We start from the raw sequence: 21,762 nt of genomic DNA, 5'->3' as shown, positions 1-21,762 counted from the left end.
GAATATTGCTGTTTCTGTTCCCTCCCTGCTTGCATTTGAGAGGTGTATCTTTGCTTGGTATATCTTTGCCCATTGGCTTTATTTTTACTCTTCTTTGTCACCTTGTTTGGGAGTATTTCTTATAAATAGCATTTGACTGTATTTTATTTTTCAACTTACTCAGACAATCTGTTTTTTGATAGAAGAACTCAGCCTCTTCACATTAGTGTGATAAACTAATATACTTAGCTTTACTTTTTGTCTTTTTTTTCTTTTCTTTCATTCTTTTTTTTTTTGTACTTTTTAAAAAATTTTTTTAATGTTTATTTTTGAGAGACAGAGAGAGATAGTATGAGCAGGAGAGGGCAGAGAGAGAGAGAGAGAGAGAGGGAGACCCAGAATCGGAAGCAGGCTCCAGGCTCTGAGCTGTCAGCACAGAGCCTGACGCAGGGCTCGAACCCACAAGCCATGAGATCATGACCTGAGCCGAAGTCAGATGCTCAATCGACTGAGCCACACAGGTGCCCTTTTTTTTTTTTTTTTTCACTTTTGCTGCCTTGAGGGAAATTCTGGTATTAAGAACTGAGTGGCTGATTTACTAAAACAAGATGAACAGAGATTTGGAAGAAATATCGAGTTCAATTCGAATTTTAAAATTTAAGTCACCTTTGAGACATCCAAGTGGAGATGTCAAGAGGGCCTTTGGAAATACTGGAGTAGGAGTCAAGGGAGAGATCCTGAGTGCAGGTGACACACAAGGACAACTGTGGATGGCACCCCACAGGAAGGTGTCATAAGAAGGCCTTGGACCCACGCCTCAGGAAGGCCAACAGTTGGATGAAAGAGGAGAACTGGCAATAAGTATGATGAAAGGGAATGTCCACGGGGGAATGTGGAAAACTCAGAGAACATGTTGGTTTATGGAAAAGGCATGCTCAAATCACAAAGCTGTGGGCCCGGAATGACTCAGTTCCTCATTTGTACTACTGTTCTCTTCTTCCTGGGGCGCGGGTTGGGAGTGCGCCAGGCCCAGCTTAGCACTGTACCTGGAACTATGAGGTCCCACCAAACTCCGGGCCTTGCAGTTCAGTCTGGTCCCTCATGACGATCTCCTCTCAGAAACCTCCTCCTGTCCCCTCCAACATGGCCCCTGTTAGGGACCTCGGTCCTTATGGTGGGTTTGTCCATGTCCGAATCTCGCTGTGGACTGATTTCAGTGTCTTTCACCAGGGCTTAGGGCCCATATACATTCAGAAGTGGGGCTGGACTTGTGTTTCAGTATCCCTGACCACTCCGTGATGATTAAGTTCTCTGAACACTCTCTTTCTCTATGAAAACCAGAGGGCTGGGCTTCTAAGAGCTCACCAGCTCCTTGGTTCAAGGGAGGGTGGCTGCAGGGGTGGCTGGGTGACCTCTCAGGCTGGCATCTGTGGGTGTGAACTCCAGCCAGGCAGAGATTCCCAACTGCAGGGCCATGCTAGCCCACATGGTGCCTTTGCACAACTTAGAAAAAGTGCTTTCTCTGGTGAGTGTGGCTTACACCAGGCACATGGCTTATAAAGCAGAGAGAGGGCAGAATTTCAGCCCCCTCTTGCCCCCTTGGCCAGACGCCCTAGTGTAGGGAACAGCCGGCACTGATGTAGGCAGTGGCCATGCCTTGCTACACAGAGAACTAAACAGTATGGCGCTCTAAATATGGGGCCTCCAGAAGAAGCATGTGCCTGGGTTCTGGCCCCAGGCCATCTGAGACCCTGGGGGGGAAACATGATGCCCAAGTGTCTCTCTTTCTGAGCCACCATTCTTGTATCTAAAGTTCAGGAAAGCAGAGTTCCTTCCCCTGCCTCTGCACCTCCCATTTTCTCTAGTGACCCAGTGTCTTGATTCCATATCTCTCCTCCTGCTCCAGGGGAGGGCTGAAACACCCCCCTCAAGGGCTGATCTTATCCCCCAGGCCTCAACTAAATAATCCACATACCCCTCAGCAATCCAGCCTTCACACAGTGACACCCACTCAGAAGAACATAGAGGGGCTGTTTCCTTAGAGGATTTGGAGGAACGGATAAGGGCTTTCTAAGCACAGGGATCCCATGAGAGGAGTCACAGGAGCCAGGACCTGCAATTCAGGGTGTGTTCAATCACGGCAAAGCAGTCCAGAGATGGGGCAGGGGTGTAAAGACTGTTGCTGGAGATCAATAAATACCAGTTGAGGCAAGGGGTAGTGGTGGTCGCAAAGGCTTCTTCAGATCTTGTGAAAGACCTGAAATGATGAGTAGTTAGGGTTTTGCCACGGGGACATTGGAAATCCATGGAAGATTTTGACAAGGAGTGAGGCAGGGTCAGATCCTGGCAACAGGAAGGTGACTCTATGGCTACTACAGGACAGTGAAGAGGAGGATTTGCCAACCCTGGGCGTAGCGTGGTTACATTCAGCCCTGGTGGGAGACTGCCAGTAGCAGATTTGGAAGATGATTCTGAAGAGCATCTCTACACACCCCTTTCCTTCACCAAATTGAGTATAATGCAATCATTTCACAAACTTTTCCAGATGCTGTGTGGGTCCACATGCAAGGACGGATGAGGGCAGGGAGAATCAGGATGAGCCTCCCCTTCCCCCCCTACCCCTACTCAGCCTTCTCTCCGCCCCTCAGTCAGAATGTGTTTTGATAAGTGGTGGCTTGGGAACCGCATAAGGGTGACAAACTGTGCCCCCCACACCAATTAAATTTTTTAAAAAGCTGCTATGGAAGGAGCGAATATTAGTTTCCTGATTTATAAAGCCAAATGGATTAAGCTCATTCATTGCCTGAGGAAACAAAAAGGAAATCTTCAATACCTCTGTGCACATTGAGAACAGGAACAATACTGGTCTTTAGAAAGCAGAAACCTAATTTGGGGGAATCAATTACCCTCTGTGTCCCTGCCTCTGTGGGCTCTCATACCGGCTCTCTCTCAATAGAGATTTCCTGGGAGGTAAAATGTGAAGTTGGTCAACCACACAGACACACCCTCGGTTCAGCCTTGCAGACAGGAGGGAAGAACTAGGCAAAGGGTGGGTGGAGTTCGGTGGGGGTGTGCCTGGGTGTCAGGCACCTGTGGAAATAGGGGCAGAGGCTGGGAGGGCTGTGGGATAAAAGCGGGGGTGAGGAGGAGGCAATACCAAGATGCGCCAAGGACGGGGACAATGGGAACCTGTGGTTCAAAACAGGGGCGGAGTGGGGGGGGGGGGTAGTTGGGGTTGGCGGGGGAGGGGGGAGCATAGCCCAACCAGTGCACAAACAGCACCCACCGCTTCCTGATCCTCTCATTTTCTCTTCAGTGTTCTGCACTCACACCCCATGGGCTTGAGTGTGCAGCGGGCAATGCTGGGGCAGTTATGAAAACAGAAAGGAGATGGGGAGCTCACCACAGTAGCCACCGAGTCACGTTCACAAAGTCACGCACAGAAACACCCACAATCTCACCATTCCTGTGCTGGATCTCAACCCCGAACCCTCAGTCCCCAGAGCCAGAGCCACACCCATCCCCATGCACTCATGCAGTCCCTCACCATCACACGCACGGATCCCCCATTCACACCCGCGCGACCACAGACTCAAACTCCCACCCGCGATCGCAACACATTCCGCCACCCCCAGGCTCATCTTCGGCTCGCACAGCGGCTCATCACCCCGCGCAGCCCTCACTCTGGCATGCGGTCACACACACACGCACACACGCACACACACGCACACGGTCGCTCACACGCACACACTCTGGCTGTGCTTTTGTGTTTTGTCAGAATTAATGAGAAAAGTTCCCGTGCCCTGCGGGTAATTAGTGTCCTTGGAGTTAAATAAGCTAATGGCGGGCACCTCTGGCCCAAGCAATTATGTTTGTGTATTGAATAATTGATTCAAAGGGGGGAAGGGCCGCTAATCAGATCTGAGCATAATGAATTGATTTAATTAACAGGGGAACTGAGGGGCCCTGGGAAACGCAGGCTGCACTCAGCTGAGGCGAGCGCGGCCCGCGCGGACGGAGAACGGGCGCGCGGCGGCTGCGGCGGCGGCTCCGGCCGGGCCCGGGCAGCGGCTGCTCGCGCGGCTCCGGCGACCCCGCGGCGGACCGACGCGCCCCCGCCCGCGCCCCCGCCCCCGGGACGCGCACGCCCTCCCGCGCTCCCTGCCCGCGGGGCTAAGCTGCCGGCGCCGGTCCGCCCGCCCCCGTCCCCGGCCGCCGCTCGCGGGGCGCGGAGCCCGCGCGGGGCCGGCGGGAGCAGCGCAGGCGGACGGCCGCGGAGTCCGAGCCGCGCGCCCCTCCGCGTCCTCGGCCCACGCCGGGCTGGAGCCATCGCGGGACCATGGTGTTGGACCAGGAGGACGGTAGGTGCCCGGGGCCGAGGGCCGCGGCGGGCGCGGGGCGGGGGCGGCGGCGCGGGCCCTGCGGAGGCCACCCCGCTCGCCTCGCGGAGGCAGCGTCCCCCTTGCCGGCCTCGGCCAGCTCGGGCCGCCTGGCCGCTTCCCGGAAGCGGGGCGCTGGGTGTGCGCGCGGGCGAGTGTGCCGGGGTGCCGGGCTCAGCCCCCGGGGTTCCTCAGCGGGGTTGGGAAGTCCCCCGGGCCGCCCCGGACTCGCCAGCCCCGCACGCTCTGGCCCGGAACTTTCTCTCTGGCTCTTGCCGCCTCGCAGACACGGGGAGCGCCTCTGCGACCTGCGCCGCGGGCTTCCCCGCAGTGCCCGCTGCCCCCAGGTCTCCCAGGCTCCCTGGGTGGGTGTCTGCACGTACCCCCTTCCTCACCCGACTGCGGAACGGCTCCCCCAGGGGGATGCCCTGAGAACCTACAGTCAAACCGGCATGCTCCTGGGGTCGCTCAGATCTGGAACTTAATAGCTGCGGGATGGGTGACATTGCTTCACCCCTGGCAGGGTTCCCCCAGACAAGCGTGTCGGGAGGTGCCCTGCTGGCTAGGGTAGGGCTCCAGATCCAGAATATCAGGGGCGGATTTACCTTGAAGCTAACGAAGTTTAAGCTTCATAGTCCTTCAGTGGTCATTTGGCGTTAGTAATCTTGTATTCCTTTCTTAAAGAGCACCCCAGCCCCCAAATTGCATAAGTAAGCTTGGCTCTCAAAAAATCTGGATCCACCCCTGAGTCCAACTCACAGCTTTCCCATTGTAGCTGCCAGTCTGGCGGGAGCACGCACAGCCACGCTGCCACGCTGCCCCCATGGGATCATTCCCCAGGGGCTAGGGCAGTTCCTTAGCGCCTGGGAGATGAAGCTCTGAAGCGTGAGGCAGGGAAATTTGAGGCTGGGAGGCAGCTGCTGGTCTGCAGGGAAGGGTCTGGCTGCCTGGCCTTTCTCTCTGGCCTCACTAGTCCCTTGTCCCAGCCTACCATCTTACCCTGGGGTAATCAACTGTCCTGGTTTACCCAGAACCATCTGGTTTTAGCACTGAAAGCCCTGTATCCTGGAAACCCCTCAGTCCTGGGACAAACCAAGACAGTTGGTCAGCCTACATCCACAACCTTCTCAGTGCTGTTGTGCAGGGGTGGATTGGCCTTCATTAAGAGGGTGGGAGAGACCTGCTTTCTGGTGTGCAAAATTGGCCTAGGCTTCCACAAGGCCTAACAAATTATAACTGCAGCTTCCTAGAGGGGTTTCCAGAAACCAAAAGAGGAAAGTTTGTCAACTGTGTACTTCTCCACTCTAGCTGGTTGCAAATTCCTGTGTTTGGACTGCTTTTTTAGGGGGCAGGGCAGGGCATCTGAACTTGGCCAACAGGCATCCTGATTGTGCTGCAAAATCTGTAGGGTCACTCTGTCCTGTCAGCTGTGGCGGCCACAGAGAAGGGGCCCTTCTCACTCCAAATACCTTTCTGAGCATCACCTGTGAAGCCAGCTTGTAACCCCACCTTGGAGACAGCTGCACTGTGTTGGAAGCAGGGCCCTTGGGCTGAGGCACATCTGACAGCCTCCACTGAGTTCTGGAATATCTGGTCTGCCCAGGCCCTCAGGCAGAGAGTCTCCCCCACTGCTCGAACACACACACACACACACACACACACACACGCACACACACACCCCGACCCAGTGCACGAACCCTTCCTTAGGACTTTCATTCCAGGTGCAGTGACAAACTGCTAGGACCTGCCCAAAACTTTGAAAGGCAGCCAGTAGAAACCCCTTTCTCCTCACCATAACCTGGGGGTTAATCAACTGGTCTCCCTCTGCTGCCCTCAGAGGCATTTCAAGGACATTCTGGAACACTCTTGGCAATGTTGGCTTGAGAGTACATGCTCATCAGCTGTGGACTGTGTTGGATTCCCACTACCTCCCCCAAGGGATTGAGGATTCCACCCTGGTGTTGCAGGTGTGCCTCTGGACCTGGAGGCGGCTTAGGTTGGGGGAGGCCTGGGCACAGGAGTTACCTGCGCACCCAGCAATTCCCCATGCGCTGAGAGGGTGGCTGGCTGCTGGATGAGGGTGAGGCTCAGGTCTGACTATGTCAGCCCAGCAGGCCCCTTCCTGGCTAGAAGCTCAAGTCACCTAAACCTTACTCCAAGGCTTGCTGGGTAGCTCTATAAAGTGGGAAGGTCTCTGCAGAGGCCCTTCTCCAGATCACTGTGGAAGCTCAGTGCTCACAACAGAGCGTGCAGAGAGAGCTGTGTGTGGACATGAGCAGCCCTTCACACACAGCACCGGTCTGCTGATATATCCTACCTGCTGCTTTAGCTCAGCACTCCAGGCCTGCTCCAGTCCCTGAGTTGGGGCACAGGGCCCCTGACTCCCCGGAGGGATGCTGGTTGGGTGGCTGCTAATTGGGCACGTTGGAGTCTTGGGGAGCTGTGTTGGGACAGAGTCCCCAGCACACCACATGAACAAGAGTGGGAAAGTGCCTCCAGCTAGTCAAGTCCTGGTTTGTGGGTCAGGGCCAGACCCTGAGAGCGAGGAGAAGCGGGCCCTGGAACTGGAGAGTAAAGCCATGGCCTTGGTGGAGCGAATGCCTCCAGGTAGCACAGAGGCATCTACAGCAAGAACCTAGCCCTTGCCGGCCTGTCAGGCCCATTGCTTGTGACACTGTCTGGCCCCCAGCTCAGGCTGGGGTGAGGGGTTGCTACTAAAAGGGCCAGTGGCAGCAGTGCCAAAGCCTCCCTCAGACCCTCGGGATATAGCTCTGGCTGCGGTGGCAGGGGAGAGATCAAGCTCACAGTCCTGAGGGACAGTGAGGCTGAGCAAAATGATATATTTAACATCAAATATACTCAAGGACTATTAGGATTAAGTATTCAAGATGAAGGGGAAAGTGAAACCCTCGGAGCTGCGGATGAGGCATCTCATTAGAAGCAGCCTCTTCTGTTTTCTCAAAGCCTGACTTCCCTGCCTAGGACGGAGGAAGATGGGCCTCTGTACTGCTCCCCCATTCCCCACCCTGGTCAAGCACCTTGCATTGTGGTCTGCCAAGGCTTAAGGGGCACAGCCTGGCCTCCAGGTCTCATTTATACCCAATGAGTCCCCCCACTGTTGGGGTGCCACAGTTTACAAAGCACATTCACATGCATTAACTCATCCCCACAGCAACGTGGGATAGCAGAACATGTCTCCCACTACACAAACAGGGAAACTGAGGCCCAGATAAAGTGAGTTTCTAAGATCCACCATTTGCAATAGGCAGAGATGGGATGAAATCCCAACTGGCAGTCCTTTGATCCTCCAGGGACTTCGGCTTCCTTCTCCTTGCCTGGGTCTAGTCCTCAGAAGTGTCTGCCAGGGATGAGCCTCTGACACATCTATCCGAAGCCATCTTTGGGTTAGAAAAAAATCCATTAAGATTTCCATCCCCTCCTGGAATTTGGTACTGTCGAGAACAAAAAAAACAAAAAAACAAAAAAAAACCTCTTGGTATTTAAGAGTGGCCTTCCTAGAGTAGGCAGTCTGGACACTAGCAGAGAAGAAGGGTTCAGGAGAGAGGAGATGGGCACTGTATTCCCTCCTGCCTCCTGAATTACAGAGGAAGAATTTTCAATTCCTAAATAGCAGGAATCTTTTGTTCACTGCTGTATCACCAGTGTCTTATAATAATACATGCTCAATAAATAGTTGTGCAATGAGAAAAACCTTCAAGGCCGTGCTGCGCTTGTTCAGAGAGAAGCTGAGACAGGATCCCACTTCCTATGGAATTAGGATGCTCTTGCTGGTAGGGGAGGGGGGTGCTGGGGTCAGGGTGGTGCCCTAAGACTCAAAGTGGGAGAGTTTGTACCCTGCAGAGGGTTAACTTTGCCAAAAATCCAGGAAGCAACCAGAAGCCTCTGGCAGAGCAGGTAGGAAGCGAGGGCACGAGGTCGGAGAAAGATCTGCCCGGGGCAGAAACCAAGGCTGAGGGGGTGTGAGTGAAAGACAAAAGTGGTACACCTGACCAAGGGTCTGGGATGAGGACCCTGGGTGCTGCGCGGAGCCACGCGCCCAGCTGGGGCCGAGCTACCTCCAGGTGGCGCTGCGGAGCCGGGCACCCGCGCGTCTCCACTCCCCATTAACCCAGGAGGGAGGGGGGCCTCGGGAAATGTGTGCATTTATTCACTAGCAGGAGTGCAAACCTCATACATTGAGGGAGAAAGGCAGCGGGAGACGGCCGCCGAGATTCCCCCATCTCTTTGAATATAATTTTAGATTGAGATTCAGATTAAATCCGAGGGGAAAACACTTTATGAGGCTGAAAGCTGTGTCGTTGCCAGAGCCAGGGTTATGAGCTATCAAATGCAATTACATTAAGACAGATTATACTGGGCAAATTGAGCCATTTAGAAGGTGAGAATCAAAGAAACGGCTCTGATCCTCTCTTCCCTGTTCTCTCTCCCTCTCCCCCCCTCTTTAAATTGCAGTTCGTAGTTCCTTGCAATTCTGAGGCACAAAAGTAGGTGAGACTGCTTTTGTATCTGCGAAGTGCTTCACTCCTGAATGTAATTCTAGCTGAGTGCAATCTAGGTTAAGAGCCGGACAAGCGGGTAATTAGAGCCCGCTCGCTGCCCGAGGACCGGCCGCCCCGCCGAAGCGCGCCCGGAGTCGGCGCCCTTCTCCCGGCCGAGCCGAGCTGCGGCTGGACACGGAGCGCCCGAGATGATGGTGCTGGACAAGGAGGACGGTAGGTGGCGGGCGGGGGGCCGACGCCCCGCACCCCTTGGCCCCCCGCCGCGGCGCGCGGGAGCACACGCCGGGACGCTGGCTCACACACGCCGGGCGGTGCAGGGCTTCCCGGGCGGGCGGCGCGCGGGGGGAGAGGGGCGGGGGCGGCCAGGTGGGGCCGGGGGAGGGGTGAGTGAGCCCGGGGCGGGCGGGCTGTGCGCCGGCCGCGTGCTGCTCTGCGGGGCCGCGTGCAGGCTCGGGTCCCCTCGGATCTCGGCGCAGTGGCGCTCCGCGCGCGGCGTTTCGTCTTTGCGGCCGCTCCTCTCACCGCAGCCATCTCCCTCGCGCCGGCCGCATAACCCGAGAGGGGAGAAGCGGCGGGCGAATCAGGGGCTTCGGGAGAATCGGACGCCAGAGCTTGCGGCCAGCGGGCGCGCGGGAAGACCCTGCTTGCCCCTGGGTGCCCGGCGGGCGAAGGGAAGGCCGGCCGGACCCTCGGGGAGACAGACGTCTCAAGTAGTGGCCCAGTATCTCCCCATCCCCGGGCGCGGAGGCGAGAGTTTGGCCCAGAGGAAGCAAGTGTCCCGCCACCGGCCAGTAGCACTCTTGCAGGAGCGGCCCGCAACATTGCCATGACCTGCTGTGGTCGAGAGCCTCAGTGCGCCCTAGAGGTCAGAACAGAGGGGGCCAGGGTTGCTGGAAGCCTCTAGAAGGTGGTCCCACATACCCCAAAGCCTTCCTGACTGGTAGTGCCCTGCAATGTGTGTCCTGGTATGTTTAGGAGAGGTTGGAGAACCCGTTGCGCCTGAGGGTAAAACCAAGCGGGTGCCCTGTGACCCAAACGGAGTACCCAGTGTCCAAAGAGTAGCAGTTCCCCGGCTGGCCCAGGCCCCCCTGCCCTATAGCTGAGGGTTGCCTGGTGTGTTGGTGTTGTAGGGAGATTAGTATGTAATTGTTGGCACCCCTGCTGTCACCTGACTTCTGGTAAGGAACTGAGAAGGTGGCTTTGCTGTGTGTTAGCAGGAATCCTCTTTGATTGACCATGGTGGCCATTCTCTGGCCTTCTGCTAGTGAGTCTTTACTGGCCTGGGCCCTCTGCCCACCAGGTCAGTGGTGGTGTTGACATGGTCACTTAGTAAAATTTCCAAGTTCAGTGACTTGCTCAAGGTCACACTCACACAGGGTGTGCCCTTTGCTGCTACCACATGCTGATGCTCCTAGCCTCCCCACCGCCTCTAAGACCTTCATCAGGGAGGGGCATTTAAAGGGTCTGGTCTGGGAGTCGCATGTGGAGGAGCCTTGTGGCCAGTAAGCCCACGAAGGCTATTTCTCAGCATGTATGTAGTAAGAGAGGCAAGGGGGAACTAATTGTTTCTGGCCAAAAGAATGTATTTGCCAGGGTCTGGCTGGGATGGATGTAACCTCCATCTCTAGTATGCTCTACTTCTCTCCAGGATCCCCATGTGGGCCGTCATAGGACTGGGCTTCTACAGGTCTGTGTAACGAAACGGAGAAGGGACCGGGTCAGGGCAGGCCAGGAGGGAGGAGGCTTTTTGTCGTGCCCATATCTAGCCTTCACTTTCCCTCTTGGTAAAATGAGGGGCCTGCAGAAGAGAGTGCAGAGGGTCATTCCTTGGTTTCTGGAGGTACTCTCATGATGGAAAGCATGTGGAAATCAAGGTATGTCTTCAGCCATGGTTATTTGGCATGCTTGGCTCCTCAGGCCCAAGCCAGAAATCGAAAACACCCAGGCCCTATCCTTGGGAGGCCTTAGGGAGATTGTTCTCGTGGGACAAGATGACCTCCACCACTGCCACCTAGGTAGTGCCCTGTGCAGGCATCCCAGATTTCCTTTGAGCTCTGTGATACTCAAGATTTTCAGATGAGCCCTGAATGGGAATAGATATCTGGAGGTCATTTTAGCCAGTCTCCTGCCTCCAGACTGCAGTGCACCTCAACCACCTTGGGCATATGTGTTTCCCCTAGTTCTCCACCAGATCTGCAGAGGGGAGCCCAGGATGCCCCTTGGTCCCCTTCTCTGTCCAGTCTAAGCAGTGTGGTGCCCACTACAGTTCATACCACTGAGCTCTGGGGGCCCATAACAGCACAAGGAAGGTAGACAGCTGGGGCCCTGAGGAGCCATTTGATTCTTGTCCTGCCCAGCCCAGAGGTGTCCTCCAAAAGCAATCTTTCTGCTCGTAAATCTCCCCTCCACTTCATATTAGAGTCTGGCCTCCTCCAATTCCAAGAACCCCTGCGGGTGGCACCGTCAGTAGGGGAAGGGAGAAAGACTCTAGATCCGCTCACCTGCCCCTCTGTGCCTGCTGCCTAATTTCTTCCTGGCACTTACCCCTTTCAGCAGGTGGCCCTGTGAGCTGGGTGGCAGCATTGGCCCCCAAGGCCCCCAAGAAGCATGTCCCTCAGGGATGCATCACTGCACCCTTTGTCTGGCTGCAGCAGGGACTCGGGCCCTTATTAACCACCCCCAATGCCTTTTCTCCACCTGACAGCATCTTGTTGGAAGGGGCTGGGGCTCCTCTGGTTGAAGTCAGGTCTGCCAGCTACCGAGGACCAAAGCTCTTGCTCTGCTGGGCTGCGGGGCTTTCATGTTGCACTTCTGAAAGATAATAAAATATCAATCGCTTTGCCGTAGCAACGGGTTTAAGAGACTTTCTGAAGTATTGAATCGTCAGAAAATTTTTTTTTTTTTTTTTTTTTTTTTTTTTTTTGCTTTTAAGCACAGTGCATTATTAATAAAGTAATCCATTAGGTCGAGCAGTGAAGGGCCACCACAGAGAGGAAAGATCTGTTTTGCAAATGGTTAAACTTCTGGTTTTAAGATTAATTGCTTTCATTTGGACGCTTGCTCTTGGCCTACCCATCTCCACTTTACTGGAACTCAGGGTCCAGGCTTTCTAAATGCCGTCGGGCCTGCCTGTCAGCAAAGGAAGCCCTGCTCCAACTTTCCCGGAGAAACAGCCCTTCTTTCCCTGGCACCTGTGCCTGAGCTGGCACTAGGCTGTGGGCCTTCCGGAGAGGCTTGCAATCTAGGAGAGCAAAGGGAGCTCTGAGCACAGAGAGCCAGATTAGCCCTCAGGCCATTGGAGAAGAGCCCCTTGAGTAGAGGCAGGCAGCAGAGGGTCCAGCAGCCCCAGGAGCAGTGAGAGCCTTGGGTTGTGGGGGACTGGGCAGGAGAGGATGCAGAGGGCACCCTCTCGGGGGTGTTGGACCAAGTACATGCTAGAGAAGGGCAGGTAAGCTGCCTCTGCAAAGGCCCAGCCGGAAGACTGGAGTGACCACAGGGCACAGCAGGCAAATTGGAGAACTAAACACCAGCCATGATCCTTAGAGCATTTTTAATAAGTGAAATTGCCTAAGGACAGTGGAGCTGGACTGAGGAGGGCCAGACATCGAGTCTTCAATTGTTAATGACCACTATGAGTGTGACCTCCACAGTGGACCTGGTCGATCCACCAGGGCAGGCTCTTGGCTATTCTTGGGTACTGACCAGCTTTTGCTCAGCCATTGGCAAGGCCTCCTGGGATAGCCCATCACACCCTGGACTGAGAAGAGTCCTTGGGGGTCTCTCCTAGCAGAGTGTGGCCAGGACCTTCCTGGCCCCAGAGATGGAGGCAGGGAGTGGGCCCTGGTGCTGTTCCATGCCAGAGACCCCAGTGGGTCAGCAGGAAGTCAGAGTCCAGGAGATGCTGGTGCCTACTGAGGACTGGTAAAGGCCTTGTGAGGCCAGTAGCATGGGGCCCAGGCCTGACACTTGCCTGGTGCCTAGAAGAGAAGGGTCTCCATCTGTAGCTCCCATGCCAGCTCCAGCCGCAGCTACCTCCTCGCTGCTGAAAGCAAGGCTTCACAGATCTTGAGCAGCATGTACAGCTGCTTTCCCTTCCTGCCCCAATTCAGCCAGGCAGAGAGCCTGTAAAGATGGGTCTCCCTCACCCCCTCCCAGAGCCTTGGGTAAAGAAGCAGGTGCATTTCTCTGTTCCCTGCTCTTCCGTTCATTTGCCCACATGGAGCACTAAGGGTGGTGGGGGACGGGGAAACAACATAAATTGGTCTGTCGTCCAGAATCCATGTCTCGCTAATGTACCCAGATTAACTCAACTGTAAATTGTCTCCTTGGATGGCAGTGTCTTGCTAAAAGTTTCCCATATGATTCATGATTTGGATTGCTTTTAACGGCTATTGGCTAAGCAAGCCGGTGACTGTACAAGGTGATGCAATTGGCATTAGTGAGGGGAGGCACGGGAGCGTGTAATGCAGTCAATACTGCATTAACTACTGATGCCCAATTACAGGGAGTGGGAGAGAGCCTTTCAGGAGCATTAGGACTGGGGGAAGCTGAGATCACTGGCCGCTCCTCGCCTAAAAGCTTCACCCTTTGCGTGCCGGGGCTTGGCGCTGACGTGGCCGCTCACTTGGCCTCTGTCGCTGCGGGAGCTGCCTGTCTCTCTTACGGTCTCTCTCTCTCCCTTTCTGAACATGTCCCACAAAGATGCTTTTAGCACATGGAAGTGCGCATTTTCCTAGAACCTGGGCCTGCCTTTCATCCCTCAGAGAATTGATTCCCCACCCCAGCCAGTGTCCCAGAGTCAGACCAGGTGGCTGCCCCACCCACTTCCATTTAAGGAGCCTCCCAGCAGGCCCCATTTGTGAGCAGGACCAAGAGGAGATCTATTTTGGTCTCTCTCCCTTGGAACAGATGAATGATTGCCAGCAAGCATTGGCGGCTACCCCTCTGTGGTCGTGGGCAGAGGAACATGAGGTTCGGCCTCAGAGCAGTGGGCCGCAGGCACCTGGCTGCCAGAGTTGAGAAGTGGCCATGGTTGGACAGACCAGGCCTTCTCTGAGCAGGAGACGGAGCTGGAGAGCCTCCCAGGGACACGACCCAAGCCATGTTGGGGTCCCCACCAAATGCGGGCCCCCTCCAGAGCTATATCCACCCAGGGCAGACCTGCCCATAAGTAGCCAGCAGGCCAAGGCTCTTGTTCAGATCCACCACCAGGGACCAGAGGAACTCCTGATCAGGGGTGCTAGGAGATTGGAAGGAGTTAGGGAGGAAGGTAGAGGAAAAGGGCATTGGTTCCCCAGTGTGCCAGGCACCACTGGGCTCATTGCTGCCTCCACCATTCTGCTAAGCTGTGCAGGTCCAACGTGCCCACTGTGGTTTTGTGTTCCATGCCCACCTGATGGTGAGGTTACTTTGCCTCCATACCATCTCATCTCCACAATGAGAACAACCATGTCTAAATGGTTGGGTTGTTAATGAGGATTAAATAAGATAATATCCGTGTATACATTTGATAAACCAGGAGGCCTCATGCCTGTGTGAAGTGTTCTCCACACAGCTGGAGTATGATCAAATAATCTGGCACCCGATTTGGTGCCTTGTTCACTCACTCTCCCTCTTCCAGTTTACCCACCATGGCCATTGATCACTGCCATCCAGGAGGCAGGCTGTCTTCACTACTTACCACTGTCCAGATCTCCAAGGCAGGTAGCATTGTAGGAAGAAGCCTTCAAGACCACTCTTTGCAAGCCCATCCATTTATAGGGGGACAGTTGAGGAAAATGGGCAGGAGAGTTGCCCAGGGTTCTGTAGGGAGCGCAGAGCTTCAGCACCTTTCTGAGCTCTGTGCCCAGCTTCCATCACCTCTGACCCTCTCTCCAAGGCATGATGAGGTGGTAGAAAACTCTGACTAGGCGAGACATCAGCTATACTGGCACCGGGTGCCTGAGCATCCCGGTTGTGGCCCCAGCCAGCCTGCCGACAGCCCACAGGACACGATTCTGTCCTAAAATGGAAGTCCTCCTGGCATGTGCTGATGGGCTCTAACCTGTCCTGGGCCTTCATGGACCAGAGCACCCCAAAGGTGCATATGGCATGTACCCCATCCTACCTGCCCTGTCTATAACTGAAGGACACGGAGGCATGCAGGACATCCTCCCACCCTCACGCTTAACTCTTCGTGGTATTGCTAGGGTGAGTTTTCCTGACAGGTCTGCACTCAGGATAGGACCACACCAGTGGAGCCATCTTGCACTGGCCTACACATCTCTTCCCAACTCTGAGTTCTGTGGCATCAGGTTGATAGCTTGAAATCAGCCATGGTGGGAGTACTAACACCGTGGAAATCGGCAAACCATACAAATAAGGGCTTTTTCTCAGAGAGCCAGTTGTTAAGTATTTATCAGCACACCCCTGGATTGCATTCATCTGGGGCTCTGGACCCACCTGTTTCTTTTCTGCCACTGCCATTCTTCCATCCCACCTAGCATCTTTCTCCTGGTTCTTGCTACAACCAGGAACCCAGCCTCTGCTATCCTGACATGATGCCTGAGACCCTCCGCCACGCTAGCTATCCAATGCGGGGCTAACGTATTCGCTCTGCTTTTGTGTTGCAGGCGGACTCCGGCATTTACCACTGTGTTCTTGTTCATGTTGTTCCCCTCGCCTGGCATGCCCTTTCCCCTGTAGATGACCTTGCAGGAGCCTACAGGTGGTCAGAGCCTCTTACAGACCATTCCAAGCCATGCTCAGAGTCGCATCCACCCTACCTAGCAACAAGCTGGTCTCTTGTTGGAGTGTGTTCATTTTGTGTTTTGTCTAAGACAGGAGTCCATGGTGGCTGACACAACTTGAGGCAAATTAAAGGCAGGTGATGTGACAGGAGTGAGCAGGCTGGTCTAGGTTGCAGGGGCAGATGCCTCAGAGTGCAGGCCTGCCGGGTCAGAGTGGGTCACTGGCTCCTAACTCCTGCCTCTTCCTGACTGAGCTGTCTTGAGTGGCCTGCTGTCTTCGAGTACAGCCTGATTCAGGAGACCTGCGTGCTAGGTCCCAGCTGACTGCTATGTGACTTCAGACAATTTACTGGGCTTCAGTTTTCACGTCTCTAGAATGGGAACGATAACGTCCACGTACACACTTGATAAACCAGGAAGCCTCATGCCTCTGGAGCAACATTGCTTTGTGCAGAGCTTACAGTCTGGTCTCTTTGGCTGCAGCTTCTCAGTCTTTAGGAGTCATAGAAACACACTTGCTATTGTTTTACTGAAGCCTTACTTGAAAGTGAGGCATTGTGCACTGTGTGTGTGTTAGTAAGTCATTGCTGCGTAACCAACCACCCCCAACTCAGAGGTTCAAAACAAGTATCCATTTGGCTCTTGAATCTGTAGGTCAGTGATTTGGGCTGGGCTGGGCTGAGCAGTTTCTCGGGTCTCAACTGAACTCTCTCATGCCTGGCAGATGGCCGATCCACTGGACACCAGGGATACAAGTCCCTCATCATCCAGCAAGCCCTTCCAGCCTGTTTTCATGGCAGAGACAGGTCAGGAGGTAGAGTGGAAATCTACAAGGTTTCTTGAGGCCGAGGTTTGGTTCTGACAGGTTTCGCTTTTGCCACATTCTGTCGGCCAAAATAAATCACAAGGCCAGCCCAAGTTCAGGGACTGGGTTGGGGTGGTCAGATTCTGCCCTTAAAGGAAAGAGGTAGAGACTCACATTACAAAGGGTGTGCATACATACCAGCAGGAGGAGTAGAGAATTGGGGTCATTTCTGTACTCAGTCCACCAAAGCATCTCCCATGTAAGATCTCACATAATACCCTGAACCACCCTAGAAAGAGCTGCTCGTATTATCCTCATTTCACAGATGAGAAAACCGCCATCCAAAGAGGCTGTGTAGCTGGTCGCAGGCCCCCCACCTGCAAGTGCCTGAGTTCAGGCCATCAGACTACAGAGTGTGCCGTCCTTCTCTGCACTCGGCTGCCTCCCTGTTCCAACTGACAGACTTGGAGCTGGGGGAGAAGGACACCCAGGGAGGGTTCACGGGAGAAGAGGTGGAGCCAGCTGGTGTGCCAGCCAGCCAGGATGCCTGGGGACAAGGTGAGGGAAGCTGGCTGTCTGGGTGGTTTTTCGGGGCTGCCATTGGAGGCGGCAAGCCTGGAGGGGAACCACAATGAGGTCAGCCCCCTGCTGCCTTCTCTGGCTTTTCCACTCTGCCCTGCAGTGCCCCTGGATGGTTGGAAGGGGTGAGAAGCTCCGTGGTTACCAGGGCTGACTCCAGCCTGGGCGTGTATGCAGATGCAGTCAGGCAGGAATCAATTCATTGGTTAGCCCCTCACCTCAAAACGGGGCGGTAAGTGGGCTGGTGAGAGGCCTGTGTACATTCATAAACCAGCTGATTGAAAAGCAATATTTCAGATAAATACAAGCCAGCGATCTATCAGTGGTTGTAATAAAACCCAGGCTTCAGGCTGTGATTTTATTTTGAAATAATAAGAATTGCTTGATTCTTTTTACTTGAGTTACCATGGTAATTCCGGCGTGGAGCAGTGTTATATTGATTTAGAAAGTGGACAGTAATATTTCTTTTGTGTTATTCTGTTTCTAGGCCTTGATTTCTAATTTCCACTTGGAGATTACTTTTATAAATTTCTTAAGTCCTTCCACTTTTTTTCTCTCACAGTATAATTTTCCTCTCACACGCCACTATGTTCTGAGCTTATTGGTTTGCTCTTATTTTAAATTAAACTTGCTGGTTTCAAATATTGAAATGACATCTTTGTCTGTGTCTGTACTTTGGTTTAGCAAAATATTACAGTCTGACGCTTTCTGCTTAATAATTTAAGGGAGGCATTCTGTCGGCCCTCACTGGGTGCTGATAACTTATGACTCAACCAGCGCAGGCCTTAAACTCCTGACATTTTAATATTGTGTGGCGGGAGCAGCCACCCCTCCGCTCTGAGTCTCAGTGGAGAAAACCTGTGTGGCACCCCAGAAGGGAGGTTTAATAACTCAGCCTCACCCGTTGGTGTGATGACTTGATAGAGAGGGGACGGAGACCCAGTCTTCCCACGTAAGTGGCCGCCGCTCAGGCCCAAGCACCTGCTTTGTCCTGTCTCTCCCTTCCCTGAATCTTTACAAGGTCCAATTCCTGATCCCTGGTGTCTGGGAAGGACTTTGCGGGGGACTGCCTGCGGGTGCCATCCGGATGCTGGAGCACCCTGTTTCTCAGCTTTCCCTTTTGTAAAACAAGGGGAGCTCACGTGGGCTTTGAGTCACACAGACTGGGTTCAGATCCTGCCTCTGCCGTGTAGTGATTCTGAATGATAAATGGTAATCGTAATTCCGACTAGTCAAACAGGTGTGATTAAGACCGTCTGCTAGACCGTCTGCTAGGTCCGTCGAGGCTTCAGTTGGCCAGGCTCCTGATGGTCTTGTAGATGATTGGTACGGTTCCCTAACTTTCCTTCGGTTTTAGTGAGGAACAGGGGAGAAAGTGGAAGTGGTTGTGCTTTGAAATACTGACTCTGCTCCAGACATGCGTGGGGTGCAGAGACCCAGGAGAATTGCTGTTTGGAAAGGACCTAGGGCTATGGTGTGGTGAGGTGGGTCAGCTCCGCCCGCTTTCCTGGTCGGCCCAGCGGAAAGCAAGGGGGCTCTGTCCTCTGGGCTCCCCCGAGTACTCCACAGCAAAGACTGGACTCCATAGGGAAACTCACAGCAATGTGGATTATAGGGCTGAGATGGATCTTCAGGGTCCCCTCTCTCTGGCCTGAGGAGAGGTCCCTGCCCTGTGTGGTACACCAGTGAGGTAGTGTATTAGCTACCTATTGCTGCATAACTGCTGCATATTATTTCACAATTTACCGTCTTAAAACAACACCCATTTTCTAATCTCATGGTTTCCAAGGGTCAGGGGCCCAGGTGCAGCTTAGCGGGGTCCTCTGCTCAGGGTCTTTTTTACAGACGATAATTACGGTGTTGGCGGGGGCTGTGGTCTCATGTCGGGATTCATCTGGGGATTGAGCTTTCCTATTCACTTATTTGGTTGTTGGCAGGATTCAGTTCCTCATGGGCTGTTGGACTGGGGGGGCCCATTCCTAACTGACTGTGGATCAGAGACAGCCCTCATTTCCATGCCACGTGGGCCTCTCCAACATGGCAGCTTGTTTCCTTAAAGCCGTCAAGAGAGAGTGTCTGCTAGCAAGCAGTAGCTCACAGTCTTTTATAAGATGTGACACGTCTAATCACAGATGTGACATTCCATCACTTTGGCTGCATTTTCTTCCTTGGGAGCAAGTCCCTAGGTCCAGCTCATACTCAAGGAAGTGGGAGGATTACACAAAGGCATGGATATCAGAAAATGGGATCATTGGGACCATGTTAGAAATCAGCCTACTGTGAGAGGTGAGCCTCTGGCACAGCATCTCAGGCCTCAGGTGTCCAACAGTTTAGCCTCCCCCAGAAAGAATGAAATATCAGCTCCATCCCCAGGAGGCCCATTGCCTCTGCCTCACACCCGGGAAAGCCACAGATGTCTCAAAGCCTTTCACTTAATCTTCACGGCTCCCTTGGGAGTCTGGAAGATCCAACACTAGACCCATTTTGCAGAGGAGGAGGTTGTGCTCAGAGAGGGAAAGACACTTGCCTAGGATAGCCCAGCAAGTTGGTATGTGGCAGACTTGAGATGAGAACCAGGCCTCTGCCCGCCATAAGCTTGGGGAGGTAGTGGTAAAGACACTCCTAGGCCTCCCTGACCCGAGTGGTAAGAGGCAGTAGCACTGATTGTAAGCACACACAGGGACCAGGGCTAGGGATGGAAACCTCTGGATTCCTTGTTTGACAGATGGTAAGTTTGCTGAGGACACTAGGAGCCTACAGAGCAGCTGTTCATTACCTAAGGGCCTCTCTTCTCATTCAGTGGTGACTCTGGGAGGAGGTGAGGGTGGTTCCTCCTGAGCCAGTCTTTCTGAGGCTGTTGGACTGAGGGCCTCAACCTCCCCCTGGCTGTTGCCAGGCCAGGGGGGGCCAGCATCTTTGGGGCAGCCTGGGTGGAGACCACTTGAAGAGTTCTTCACATGGGAGCAGGACTAGAGGAGGCTCTCCTATGAGCTGGAGCACAGGGCCGAGCCAGGACTCCTGCGCCCATAGCCTGGCTCTGTCCCCAACTCACACTATGTCCACGGACTGGCCCCTTCCACCCTCTGGGTCTGTGCTTCACTATTTACATTGCAGGGGCTGCTGGCGGCTTGATGCCTAGTGGCACTGTGTATGGAGACATAACTGTGGGGAACGAATGTTTTGAGGCCAATGCCAGGAGCAAGAAACCATCCTGACAAGGTTGCTTTTTCTTTGGTGTCCTGGGGTCAGAGAAGTAGAGATTCCAGGCGAGGACATCTCTGGCCTCCGACCCTCCATACTTGGTCTTGCCACATTTGAATCCAGGTGGATGGTCTGGTTTCCAGCTGTTCCCGGGCAGATCCACAACTAAGAGGCAGAGGGGACCCCTGAAGCAAGCCCAGAGCCTGGGGGCCAGTGAACACAAGTCACAGCCTCAGGCCTGAAGGGCTCCTGGTTAGTTACCTCCTTTTATGGCAGGGAAACTAAGGCACCAAGAAGCATCTATTCCCTCTCTCAGCTGAATGTCTCTAAGATACTTTCTGAGTAGAAAAGTCCGAGGCCCAGCAGAGGCTGCCTCCAGCCCACGATGGGATGCCGGGGCTATACCCCATCTCTTTGCTTGTCAGTTAGAGGCTGTCTCCAGCAGTCAACGGTTCTTACTCAAGCCAGAAGCTGTTTTCCATCTGTGAGGTGTCTTGGCAGGAGCTAGGGCTCTGGAGGAGCAAAAGGCAGTGGACAGGTCTCCCGCAGGTACAGGGTTCTGACCTGGTAGTCAGCCCAAATACAGAGTGTCACCTGTCTTTTTGTCCCCTGCATGTTTTCACACTGCTCTTTGATCCCCAGAATTTTTTATCAGATCAGTGCCAAAATATGCCTTACATGTGAGAATAACATCTTATTAATATTATTGAAAATGTAACAACTAAAAAATATGATCCCAGGGAAAAAAATAAAAATTGGTTGAAATAATTAACACAAAGCAAAACTGGCAGCAGTTAAGATTGCACCTGGCAAAATATGTTATTGACTAAGATTTGATGGAGGAATCAAATCTTCCTGACAAAATTTAGATCTGCCAAAGTTGGCTCAGGAAACATTTTTTGGTAGAAGTAATTACCACAAAAGAAATCTCAACCATGTCAAAAGCTCTAGTTCATAAGATTTAATATGAGCCAAAAACTGATCATGAACCAAATAGTCACTTCAAACTTAAAAATAATCAATCCCAATAAAAATAATTCCAGTAAGGTTGTTGAAAAAATAATTTTTTTAAGTGCTAGGAAAAAAAAAAACAAAAAAGAATTCTAGTGAAATAAAAACAGGAAAGGGGGGCAAATCTTGGTTTAACGCTAGTGAATAGAAAATTGATCAAGGAATCAAATTGACTTAATAGAGCTCATTAAGAACTACTTTCTTGATGAAAAATCATTAATGTTAGTATAATTATTATCAAAATATATGTGTTAGGGGCTAGTTCCTAGTAGCAGATGCTTAGCAAATACTTATTAAGTGAATAGTGAGTGAATGAATGAACGAACGAATGAACAAATGAACAGGTGAAAGAGGTTGGAGAGGAGCAGAGAAGATCACAAGGATTGCTGTGTTCTAGAGAGAGGATAGAGTTACACTTTATTAAGATTGTTTGGGGGCGCCTGGGTGGCGCAGTCGGTTAAGTGTCCGACTTCAGCCAGGTCATGATCTTGCGGTCCGTGAGTTCGAGCCCCGCGTCGGGCTCTGGGCTGATGGCTCGGAGCCTGGAGCCTGTTTCCGAT

General features: G+C 53.3%; 1 protein-coding gene across 2 annotated transcripts in view; it reads left to right on the top strand.

Moving 5' to 3' along the window:
* The first annotated feature begins 4,204 nt into the window (after nucleotides 1-4,204).
* The window catches only part of LMO1 (LIM domain only 1), a 41,534-nt gene continuing 23,976 nt past the window's right edge, over nucleotides 4,205-21,762 (top strand). Inside the window, exons 1-2 of one of the 2 annotated variants that reach the window (XM_045484401.1) lie at nucleotides 4,208-4,340; nucleotides 8,832-9,091. In XM_045484401.1, the coding sequence (XP_045340357.1) occupies nucleotides 9,067-9,091 (25 nt within the window). In that variant the 5' untranslated portion in view covers nucleotides 4,208-4,340; nucleotides 8,832-9,066. Of the gene's footprint in view, nucleotides 4,341-8,831; nucleotides 9,092-21,762 lie in introns of both variants that reach the window. The other variant, XM_045484402.1, reaches the window with a different exon arrangement.

Source organism: Leopardus geoffroyi, chromosome D1 (genome assembly GCF_018350155.1).
Source record: "Leopardus geoffroyi isolate Oge1 chromosome D1, O.geoffroyi_Oge1_pat1.0, whole genome shotgun sequence".
Taxonomy (NCBI): Eukaryota; Metazoa; Chordata; class Mammalia; order Carnivora; family Felidae; genus Leopardus; species Leopardus geoffroyi.
The sequence above is the reverse complement of the archived record's forward strand: the minus strand, read 5'-3'. Positions and strand labels throughout refer to the sequence as shown.